The sequence below is a fragment of the Papaver somniferum genome, chromosome 3 (genome assembly GCF_003573695.1).
Source record: "Papaver somniferum cultivar HN1 chromosome 3, ASM357369v1, whole genome shotgun sequence".
NCBI lineage: Eukaryota > Viridiplantae > Streptophyta > Magnoliopsida > Ranunculales > Papaveraceae > Papaver > Papaver somniferum.
Window position 1 is genome coordinate 49,308,689 of NC_039360.1, and position 12,832 is coordinate 49,321,520.

General features: G+C 39.2%; 1 protein-coding gene across 1 annotated transcript; it reads right to left on the minus strand.

Annotated features, from left to right (window-relative positions):
• Positions 1–723: 723 nt before the first annotated feature.
• Positions 724–2,800, minus strand: LOC113359417. Its single transcript, XM_026603055.1, has 5 exons — positions 2,667–2,800; positions 2,216–2,565; positions 1,314–1,788; positions 1,049–1,216; positions 724–898 (listed from the first exon to the last, which is right to left on the minus strand). Exons 1-5 carry the CDS (start codon positions 2,798–2,800, stop codon positions 724–726), a joined length of 1,302 nt encoding a protein of 433 aa, XP_026458840.1.
• Positions 2,801–12,832: the final 10,032 nt, after the last annotated feature.

Sequence of the window (12,832 nt, forward strand, 5' to 3'; positions counted from 1 at the left end):
ATAGATCATGAGATTCAATGAAGAATCTCATAGATGGTCTTTGTGTTTGGTGTGTCTTATATGACATTTCCTGCACTCAAAGAACACAGAGTACATAATAGTTGTACTCAAAAAATCTTGAACATCCATAATGACCTCGAAGAATAGAGAGTACATACTCACTGTAATATTTATGCAGTGCATAGGTGTGACATATTGTACTAGGTGTTGTAACATGTTCATACCTTTTGTTACATAGGTGTGACATATTGTAACATTTCCTGCACTCCAGATAGTTGTTCATTACAGAGTAAATAAAAACTTAGAGTACATAACTCCTGCACTCTTAAAACTAACTAAAAAAGCAACCTGAAAAACCAATAATACTGAAAGTGGATAATGCTATCTGATTAATGAGTCTTAAATGAGCACAAAGTACCCTGTCCTAGAAAGATATAAAAACAGTACATAATTGCAGTACTCTAAGAAAATCTAACAAAAGTGTTTAAAATGATCCACAAATAGAATCTGCATTGGGACCAATATAACTAATCAGGGAGAACTGAAAATATAAAAACTCAGGGGTAAGAAGGAACGATAGTGCAGGTTGCCTTGTTGTGATGAGTTTTCTTCTTGCAGTTTGAACAACGGACGGACTTCCTAGCTTTCTCCCATGCATTCTTGATACGATTTCCCTTTGGCCTACCTGGTGGAACTCGTGGATGGGGTAGAAAATTACGAATTTTACATAATTGAATACAGCTGCTGAAAATTCGTAACTTTAAAATAGTCTTGGATATAATCTACGTATCTATCACCCTCGGAAGAAATAGTTGTTGCAGCATGAGAGCATGGAAAACCATAAACACGCCATCTTTGGCAGGTGCAAGTCTTGCTCAGCAGAGCAACAGTGTGAGACCTGCAAATGCGCAAAAATATTTTCAGCACAAATAACTTAAAAGCAGTACATATATGCAGCACTGCAAATAAATACAGAAAAAAAATATACGATTCAATGCTACATGTATGCTATACTGCAGTAGAACTTGTTTTAGGGGATAAAGCTAACCTAGGTGAATGAATCTCATAGACATAACCAGATGATTGAGTAACATTCCAAACTCGACTAATTTGAATATGTTCTTTAAGTAACGCCTGGTAGGTAGGAGTGAGCAACTCAGGGTCCATCAAAACACTCAATTCGCGATGTTCATTCATCAACTCCATAATGCGTAACCTATGAACGAAACAAAAAGAATACCTGTAGTAAATTTTGAACAAAAAAAAAATGAACAAAAAACAAAGAAAACCCAAAAAAAAACACACACACAAACCCGATCATGTCAACGAGGGCCCAGGCAGGCAACCTCTTGTCTTTCCGAATCCAATTATTTAAAGACTCAGAAACACTTGATGTAGTCTGACCAAATCTACAGCCAGTGAAGAACGCGCTGGACCAATGTTCCCTAGGCATATTGCGACAATAGTTAGCAACCCCAGGCCTTCCTATTAACTCCATTTCCATAAGTGCTTCTTCATATCTTGCTGGTGTGAGAGCATAAGTTGCTTTTTTGAAACAAGTCATAACTTGTTTATACTTCTCGTCTGATGTCCTGATTGGTAGGTTTCCTTTCAAGTGGTAGTAACAATAGCCATGATGGGAATTCGGAAAATGTGCAGGAATAGACCTCAACAATCCTTCATGACGATCAGACATAAATGTGATAGGGCGGTCACCAACAATGTTCTTAAGATTGCGCATAAACCAATCCCAATTGTCAACATCTTCTCCAGGGACCAATGCATATGCTAGCGGATAAAAACCCGCAGAAAACAAACAGTACATATATCATATACTATCACAAACTATGTCGCTATACTAGTTGAAACTGAAAAATAGACTAAGAATTTCCAGTACATAATATCCATACTGTTTACAAAAAAAAAGGTCTTATGCTTACATATATGAATCTGTGTGTGTTAGACACAATAAATTTTCAGTACATAAATGGTATAATAGTAACAAACTAGTTAATTTGCAGTACATAAATGGTATACTCAAAAAGTTCCAACGATTAAAAGCAATGAATAACTTGTAAACAATAATAATTAAAACGTAAGAAAGAGCACTTGCCTTGATTCCCATTCAGACAAGTCGCAGCCATAAGGGTACCTCAAAATCTCTCGGTCAGAAAAGTTGCATCAACAAAAATCATTGGTCGACAAACTTGATAACCTTCAATACAAGCGCCTATTGCAATGAATAACCTTTCAAATGTTTGAGTTGCGTCATTATATTGAAAATACACATAAGATCCAGGATTTGTTTCTTTCAATGAATTAACCCACCAAACCAGATCGGAGTAAGACTTTACATCATTGCCAAAAATTTCACGGTGTGACATTTCCAAACCATGATATGCATGATGATACTTGATATTAACACCAGCCCCACATTTTATGTAATCTTCAATTTTACGAGGCTTGATAAGTGGATTGTGCATCGCACGATCATGAATAAGGTTGTGTACCAGCTTCTTCGATACTTTAGGACATCTCAACTTGACACCACCTCCACAAGTGTGCCTGTCAACATACTTTTTATCCTAAAAACATCGCAAGTAGAATCAATGGCGACTGCATGTATCATCCAAGTGCATGGGACCTTACTGCATTTCATTGTGAACCTTTCACGATCATTCTTCACTTTTGTAACGCGATACCCAGTCTTCAAACAATACTTTTGACATGCCAACCGAATAGCATCAACACCACCACGAATAAGCTGAAAGTAGAGGAGGTTTAGCAACTTCTTTGCCATCAGTTTTATAACTATCTCTAGCTTCCCTAATCAATTCTGAATTGTTGTAGACGTTGTTGAAAGTAGAGGAGCTACATGCACCGGTAGAAAGACACTCCACATGCAGCTCAAAGAACATCGTTTTCTTTGAAAAATGTAAGGCAGCGAGACCATGAAGTTGAAAGTCAGCAATCACAGGCACTTTGACACCATTATCAACATTATTGATGACAATATCAGAAGGGTTCAAGGTTCTCCAATTCTCACAAATAAGAAATTTCAGGTCATCAATACTAGACTTAAAAGTAACCAGGTGGGCAAAATGATGATGCAATTAAATTGATTACCTACGTGATTAGTTTGGTTGTTTGTATTCCAATTAGATTAATTATGGGTTCTCTTGTAATTAGTCTAGTTGAGTTTTCATATATTCCATAAGTTCTTGTGTTGAGTATATGGACGACTATACTAACCATGTTCTATTGGTTAATGTAGTCATATATTCCGTAAGGTTTTCCTTATGTTGAGTATGTGAACGATTAAGTTAGTCATCTCTGTATGATTACCTTAGTCGTAGCTCCGTAAGTTTACTTATGTTGAGCACAATCAATTAAATTAATCACTTTTGTGGTTTGATTTAATTGTGTATTCCAATTAAATTAATCATGGGTTTACTTGTGATTAATTTGATTGAGTTTTGGATATAGAAAATCATTTTCCTATGGTTTTTTGGTGTCCAATTAAAAATCCTTATTTTCTTTCGAAATTAAGGTCGCTCTTGTTGTTCTCTCGGGAATGACATCAAATGGGGGAGAGTTCTTTTGAAGTTGTGTTTAATGGTAATATCTTGCGGGGTGTGCGGTTGTGGAATTTTATAGGGGTTATCTTGTATCTTAAAACTCCTTGATGAATGCATTTAGCTTCGGCTTTATGATTGCATCTAAATTATGTTGCTATGTATTTTTTTATTTTAGTCTATGAAACGTTTCTTCTCGGAAATTTCATTAGGATCCCGTTCTTGTACCTTTGCCAATTTTATTGACAAAAAGGGGGAGAATTAATGTGTAGTTCTACTACATATACATATAGTTTTCGGATCATTGTGTAAGGGGGAGTGGTTTCTATGTGAGATGGAGTATTGACTAAGGGGACGGGAGTGATACATATCACCGTAGTATTATTGTTAAAGTCGTGATGCAATTGGACTTTGATGTTACATAATAATACTATGTCACTGTATAATGATGATCGAGAATCTCGATTTCTCTCATTGTTATAGCTACGGATCTTCAACAACGGTGATGCTAAACTTATAACCTTTGGGATCATTGGAGTACTTGGAAGGACGAAGATTTCAGGAAACGTTGAAGATTAGACTTTGGAATAGGAGCCACTAAAGTTTATCTTTTTTGTAGTCCATACGCATTAATAGTTGTAGATGGGGAAAAACGATTTGCTGGTTTTTAAGGAATTGAGGAGACGACCGTACGGAGGAGACTCCTCGAACCGAGCGAAATGTTAAACCTCACACATATGCATCGCTGTAAAGGGGGTGATTTAGATTCGAGAGATCAATCTGTAGTACTCCGGCCTAAATCAAGACAATGACCGTTCCAGAGTAAATTCGGTCACGAGAGAGGATGGGTTGATTTGTAGGACGAAGCTGGGAAATGTGTGGAATCAATGGTAATCAAAGATTGTGGGTGTGTGAATTCTGAATATGATAAGCTCTGAATGATTGAAATTGCTCAATTGAGAGTAGTTGCTCAATTGATGAGTTGATGATCTCGTGTTGTCGATGAGACGTGAGATTGATGATATTGTTGATGCCGATTCAATCATGATTCAGAGACTTATTTATATTGCTGGAATTTTAGACACCATGATACCATGAAGTGTGACAGTTGATGGAATCAAGGAGTGGGGAAGTGGAGATCGTTTTTGAAACCAGTTGCTCAACGTGTGGAGACTTGGTCGATTTTCCACCCACTACCTCGTGAATTCCTTCAACTGACTGCACGACTTGCTCACATTCCATCGTGTGTTTGAACACACATGTCGTAGACCGCCAGACCAAAACCCTAAGTGATATCCCCCCAAGTGAAACGATTGATGTCTCGTGGTTTGTTAGTCAATTGATGACTTCGTGGTTTGATGGGACGATGATTCCATGTAGTTGCTGAGTGTTGAACATGATGTTCTGAAACTCATGAATTGAACATGTCATGAGACAGAGGTATAATTCTTACGATGAAGTGAGCAAGTATTGCTCATTCGGTGGATCGTTGAATATTGATTGTTGAACCAATATTCCTTGGTTTGAGCAAATATTTATCATCTGAGCAAGTGTTGCTCATGTGATGAATTGTTGAATATTTGATCGTCTGAGCATGTGTTGCTCATCTGATGGATTATTGGCAGTGTACCAAAAATATTAATTAGAATACTGGTCGTTGAACCGAGCATAATTAATAAAATTAATGACCATGAGGTCGTCGTAAAATTATTAAGGTTGGAATCTGGAATGATGATCCTTGGATTCAGAAACCCTAATTTGATCAATTGATGATCAATTCATGGTTCGTCAGAAGTTTAACCATGGGACGAAGAAGGGAGCGACTACATGGGACCGTGGATCAACCATGTAGTGTCCATATGCTCACGTGAGCAAATACGAAGAACTCCTAAAGAGTTGATGATTTGTTGGTGGAAGAATGATTAAATGCTGGCTTAATCAGTTATTCAAAAATGCTCGTCTGAGCCTTAGGTGATAAAACCTAATTAATTATGATGAGGCGAGGGACCGACCATGGAGTCATGAAACCGCCCCCGGGTTGTCACGTGACCGCCTGACGATCAGTTCATGAAAATCCAAAGTGTTTGGAAGAGTTTTGGACCTAATACGAGCAATTGTGCAAATTAGGTCAAAACTGTGAAAATTGATGGGACCGGCTTCCGTGATCCAAAAAGCCAATCTTAGTCGGTCAAGATAGCGTGCTCGTGTCCCCAAGGCGTCCGTGTCTCAGTACTGAGAATTTTGATATTTTCTGGTGTGCAATTGAGCAATCATTCGAGAAAATATGCCAAAATTAGGGTTTCAACGAAACTGAGGAAAACACCATGAGATGATGAAAAATAATTATAAAATAAGGAATGAGGAGGCGTGGGACCGCCGTGGTCAAGGTATGGTCGGCCGGTCGTGACCACGGTCCCGTGGTGCCTTTTCCTTAATTTTATAATATTTTGATGATTTTATGAAAAATTCATGAATTTTGAGAAATTTGATGAATTTAGGGAGTTTCCATGAATTGAAGCAGTTTTCATGAGTTCATGGAAGCAAAATATTAAAATAATAAAAACACGGGCGTGTGGGACCATGGAGGCCTGGCCGGCCGCCTATGCCCCGGTCCAAGAGTTTTTCATAATTTTTTAATATTTTTAGGTATTTTTGATGATTTGAGGGAATTTTTCCTAATTTGAGAGAAATACCATAAAATCAGGGAATTTGATGAATTCAAGGAAAAATAGGATAAATAATAAAAAAATAATAAAGAAAAGGGCATGTGTGACCGGCTAGGGCATGGCCGGCCGGCTAGTGGCCCGGTCCCACAAGTTTTCATAATTTTATTTTATTATTATATGATGATTTGTGCAAAAAATACCATGAAATCAAGGAGTTTTTCATGAAATTAGAGAAATTATAATAATAATAATAATAAAATAATAAGGAACCGTGAGGTGTGGGGCCGGCTGGGACCAAGGCATGGCCGGTTGGCCAATGGTCACGCCCCACACTCCTTTCCTTAATTTTATATTATTTTTTATGGATTTATGGAAGTACCATGAAACCGAGGAGTTTCCTCGAGATGAAGGAAAATTTAATCAGATGAGAGAATTTTCATCAAATCACGGAAAATAATAAAAATGTATTAAAAATATAAAACTGGCGTGGAACTGACCACGACACGGTCGGTAGGTCGTGTGTCCGTGTTCCCAGCACCTTGGTCAATATCTTTAATTATTTATTATTTTCTTCCCTATTTTGCATAGGTTCATCGTTTCGTTGTATTTTGAAATACTCGTTCGAACGGTGACTATTAGTGCATCGTCATTGAATACACTTTCACCATTTGAATCGGGGATTACTTAGAGGTAGCTCAGACGCCCGGTTGTTGATTATTTATTACTAATTGTGGAATTCAGTGAAGAATAATTCGCAAAACTGAGTAATAAGATGTTTATTATTAATTCATAGGATCAGCTGAGGATTCAACTATGAATTCAGAATAATAAAGTGAGCATTACCATTCCATGGGATCATAGATTCGACCATAGAATCAGAGTAATTAAGATTTATCTATTACCATTTATGAGACCAGTTGTGGATTCGATCATGAAATCGGAGTAATGAGATAATATAGTTATTGCTATTCTATGAGATCAAGTCGTGGATTCGGTCATAGAATCAGAACAATTGTTATTGCCATTCCATGAGACCAGTCGTGGATTCGACCATGGAATAGGAGCAATTGTTATTGCCATTCCATGGGACCAGTCGTGGATTCGACCATGGAATGGGAGCAATAATAGATTATTCTGGGAATTCAGTAGTGAATGTCACGGCAGAATTAATCTTAATTAGGAATAATTAACTTTGTGGCTCTATACTAGCAGAGTAAGCTGTCTAGGAGCATTAATTATCCCGATATGAGCTTATCGGTAAGTCATATCCTTTATATAGTCAGGGTAAACTCGGTGTTTGTTCCTGAAGACGTTATCGCTTTATACTAGCAGAGCAAGCTGTCTAGGAGCCGTCCATCTCGTGATACTAAATAGAAATAATCACTGAAAGTGTTCATTATTCATGAGATATGCCGTTGTCCAGTCGTGAGACTACATATCCACATGTACTCTGAGAGAAAGTACTCTCCGTTGAGAATTCGATGAGAGACCCGTGTCTCAATACTCACGTCTGATTGCTGGATCAGAGCTTCGTATAATTATGAGTTTACGATTTTATCCCTTGTCGAAAATCCACCATGTACATTAAGTCCCCTGCTTACTGAGGAAAGCTGTGTTCCTCAATCAGCATTAAATGGTGATTTTCCGGCCATAAATAATAATACCAGCAATTGAACTTAGTCGTAAGTTGAGACGTTACCGGATTTAGAGAGCATGAGCAAACCACGACTTGATGAAGGCTTCAATGTCATGATTGGAGCGTATTTTGATGAGAATAAATTGGTGTTGAACCGCTGGTTTGGACGATGGGACCTTGGTCGTTTAGGATTCGCGGACCGGGCCCAAGAAAGGAGTCCGTTTTAGCGCAGACGCTCGTTCGTTCATTTTTGCAGACGCTGATGTGAGCATCTTTATTCCATGATTCGTTGTTTTGCTGAATCCTGAGCTTTGTATAAATGATGCGCTGAATGTTATGCATCTTTCACAGCCACTTTGCAAGAATGACTGACTCCCATGATGACACTTTCAAAGACGATGTTTCCAGGGATGACATCTCCGCGGGTGTAACTTCAAGAAATGGTACTTCTGGGACCTCTGAGTGATGGTGCGAGATCCTTCATACTGAGTTGTACTCCTGGTTATTTCATCAACTATACCACAGGATGATCATGTAGTGAGGTTTCAGATCAATGTAGACTCCTCGGAAATGGAAGAAAGTCTTCGGGGCGGAGCACCCAGAAGTAAGGACTACAGGATGTTAGCAAATGACGTGCAGTCCACAGCTTCTTTGGTGAGTTGTTAACGCTCCTTGTGTCATGACTTTTTCCTGCCCGTGCAATTAGGATCACGAGACCAAGGTTTTTTTATTTCTTTTCAGACCTTTTCTCCATCGATTGACGGTCTTCAACTTGTTCCCAGGCGAACAATTCAGGAATCCAGTACTGATTAAGAAGTCGATGTAAATATTTCTTTCGTGCAGGTGATCGCGGCATCTCCTTGAATGAAATAATAATAATTTTTGTTGATGAATCCAAGAAGAAAACATTGTAGATAAGAATCATGTTGATGAAGAGCACTCTTCTTTGGGAGATGGGAATATGGAGAATTCCCGAAATCCCGAACCGAATGGAGATATCGGTATTGTCAACGGAGATTCTGGCATCGTCGAGCCTTCAAATGATTTAGAGACTCCCTTAGTAAGTATATCTCATGTAATTTCTTCAAAGAAGTATGATATCGATGATTCGTGAATGAATGAATGAAAATCCATGTGAATTTATGGATAACTTTTCCGAAATACGTCACCGGAAAATTTCAGACTTCAGATTTTACTAGAAACGTTGTAGAATCTTCGTCCGAAGTCGGATTTTCGCGGTTTGCATATGTATCTTCAAGACCAGGAAATTTCCAAGCTTTAGAACATAAGCTCTTTGAAGTTTGAGCATGTTTAGGGCCTGAAAAAGGCGAAATAGTGAACTTCCAGGAGACCTTCAGAACTTTTTCAGATGGCATGTTGCTCCATGTTTTAGCCACATCTCTTTGCTCGTTCATCGGATTGTCATGAAAGTTTGAGAAGTTGTAGAGGACATCCATACGAAGATAACTATATATAACCTATCTTCAGATTCCTCGTAGATTGCTCTCAGTTCGTCTTTTAGTACAGGGCAGAGTACAGTTTCTTCAGACGAGGTTACCGTAAAACGTATTTTCATGACTTTCATGCTATTTGCTCGTGCCTTGAGTGTATAATGATTAATCTTGATAATGTTGGATTTCTTGTATGATGTATTTTATGATCTCATTTGGTTTCAAGCTTAAATGACTCTAACCTCATGTAATCTTCGTATTAGGTGCCAAATACCGAAGTTGAGGATATTGAAACCAATGAGGATAACTCAAACTTCCCTGGAGTTATTGATGAAGAGACAACCATATCTGAACTTCAAGGTCATGAGAAGGTTGGCATTGAAGTCTTGGAAACTCAGATTGTTGCTGCTTCAGTGATAGAAGAAAACGAAACACCAGTAGAGAATACTGAAGAAACTGTTTCCCTGGAGGCTGCTCCAGTAATTGATAACGTATAGTGGTGCATGAATATCTAAGTTCAGGAGTTGCTTTTGAACCTCCGTTCGATGCTTCAGTCCCGTATCATGAACTAGTTGGCGGATTCAGCGTTCCCATTGGATATGCAGGCTTGTACGAGAAACCGTGGAAGATGTATGGGCACATCGTCGTTACCAAGGATCCGGAGCATAGTTATTTCTTGACGAGGCAAGTAGAAGCCATATTGCGTGTTATAAATGATATCCGCATCACATCTAGAAATACTGTCACCCGGGATGTACTCTTTGATTGGGAGTACAACTTGAAGAAAGTTGAAGAACTTGGCTTCAATTTGAAGTGGCTTCGTCAAAAGATTGATGCTATAAGGAAAGCGGTGGAAGGTGACACTTCTTTCACCACCAGTGATGCCGTGTTTGAAGAAGATGGATGAAGAAAAGCAGAAATCTTACTTTGCGGACTTTCTTTAGTTTTCTTTCCATGATATCTTGAACCTTGGACTTCTGAGAGATGTGAGGTTTTATTCTGGTCTTGATTTTTTGATCGGTTTTGGATTGTGAAATCGATCGTCTTGACAAGTGGACCGTCAGTCCCCAGTATTTTGTTAAGTCTCTCCCTTTCGTTTTCCCTTCTTCTGGTGAGACCTAGATAGAGGACCCAGGTAGAAAAATTGGTGTAAAGACCTAGGTGGTCGAAGTTGGAGGTACCTTGATGAAGGACTTAGTGAAGAGACCTGGTGGACACCGATCGACTTTGGAAGTCATGAATCCCGTCTAAGAATTGTTGCTTGCATGTTGTACGCTCTAGAAGATGTAGGGACCTCATACAAGGTCGGAATTCGATGATTCAACCCAACTTTCTAAGCTAAGAGGATGAGTTATCACATGAGAAAAGAATCACTCAATTTGGAGTTGTAGAGGTCATCCAACAAACCGTGCGCATTTGCAATTTGTAATCCCGTACAAATTTTTCAGATTCCGTAGACCTGACGGTAAAGGCCATATCTTTCAGCTCGTATGTCCGATTGATGCGCCCTTTTGGTATGTTGTAGAAGAAACATAGACGAACATCTTTTGTTGAGGAAGTATTGTCCCATTCCTCACCCATTTGTACGTTTCTGTAAACCCATGGACCGGAGCATGTCGTATCTCATTTGTATAGGCGATGAGAACATCTTGGAGGAGACTTTGGATTCCGCCCACCAATCGTGCCAGCTTTGGGAATACTTTCATGTGAGAATGTTATCATGTCTACACATCTTGATATGAATCATTAGTTCTTGGAGAAGTCTGCTTCATGTGTAACACTTAAGAGAATGATTGGTTGATGAAGCCCTGAGGATGTTGCTCCTGAGACCGTTGTTGGTGCTGAGACCATGAATGATTACGCTCCAGAGATCCTTGTCGATGCTGAGATCATGGATGGTGTTCCTTTAGAGATTATTTAATGTTGATGTCATGGTTGGAATTGCTCCAAAGACCGAAAAAAGCTAGAACCATGATTATAGATATAATCTTTGCTCCTCCATCCAGTGAGCCTTTTACATTCACGAACTAGTTGATGAGTTGAGGGTCCGTAAGATGAAGGTGTAATGAGAGTTCAACCTGAATGCTCTTGAAAGCATAACTTTACCACGAACTGGCTTTGTCAGTGAGTCGACATTGTTGCGGTAGATGGCATCAAGAGTTTTCATACTGGATGTGATTGGTGAAGAGAGAAAGTTCCTCAATCATGCAGGGGCTTTTGATGTAGCGAAAACCTGTTGACGAAGTTTCACGAAATCACCTCAGGTTGCCCAGTGTATATTGAAGGAGTTAGTGTCATCCATGTATGAATGATGTTGCATATGCTTCAGGAGTCTTATCATGGGATAATGAAGACTTATCCTTTATTTACACTTTGATGTGCTGGTGTTGAATCAATGTGTCATCGTCGAGATATTTGTGCTGAAGCTGTACTCTTTGATTGGGAGTACAATTTGATAGCTTCTTAGATGCTTGAGCGTTGAAGCGTATATTCCTTAAGCATCGAATGTTTGATCATCTCGGACCTGGAGTATCTTCCATTGATTCATCATCCCTTTCGTTACAGTAGTGGGATTCGACACTTGTGCAGACATCAGAGCTTTCTGATTTTTTGGAACACATGGACTTGTAGAAGAAACACCCAAAGTGTTCTTTGCCATGTTTGGACATCATCTCGGTAATGAATGTTTCAGTGCTTGATTCGGAGGAGCGTCAGATTCAACCACCTGGTAAAATACTAATGTGGTGAAGCTACCATTCATAACGTCTTGCAGAGTTGCTAGCAGAATTGAGTCCCCATGCTAGGATAGCATATGAGGAAATAAATGACATAGACGTGGGATGAGACTTGCCTGAGTGCGGAACCTCTTGATGGATGTATACGCATCTTTGGCAGGTTCTTTCTTCAACCTCGTCAAAGTTTGAAATTCCTCCAAGTACTCTGATGATGGAATGTCCGTCAAATCTTCTGGATCAGAACTTTCTTCGTTGGAGAGACGTGTAACCAAAGGCGCTTTGTAAGTACCCATCTTTTCAGCATGGATCCACGCTCGTCTGAAGGACATGTCATATCCTGGATCTTCCTGATTATGTAAAACTTGGTTTCTGTCCAGTGTTGAACTTATGTTCACTTTGAGAGTGATGTATCCATAAGTATTCCAAGCGCTCCTTCAAGGTATCTGATTGAGATGGGAGCATGAGTAGCTTATTGTCGATGGATGCCTGCGGCTCTGAGGTTTTCAGTAGAATGATGTTGATGGCGGTGCCGGCATCGATCAACGTTCTTCCAAATTTGTTTCTTCGATTGTGGAAAGCAGTCCTCAGACGTACATCTCTTGGTTTGTGGCTGGAGGCTCAAGAAGTATTTCCGGAATGTACTTCTTGACACGATGTGCATCAGTGTTGTGAACATGTCTCTCTTTTGTACCTTCAACAGATAGAGCAATTCACGTTCGACCAAGGATTGAACTGCCTCTTTGATAGGTTGTTCAGAGATTGTAAAGGT

Coding starts and splice junctions, on each gene's coding strand:
- LOC113359417 (XM_026603055.1), bottom strand. CDS start 2,800: ATGGCAAAGAAGTTGCTAAACCTCCTCTACTTTCAGCTTATTCGTGGT. Junction 2,566..2,666: donor GTGAAGAATGATCGTGAAAG/GTTCACAATGAA, acceptor GTATGTTGACAG/GCACACTTGTGGAGGTGGTG. Junction 1,217..1,313: donor GCCCTCGTTGACATGATCGG/GTTTGTGTGTGT, acceptor TTTCGTTCATAG/GTTACGCATTATGGAGTTGA.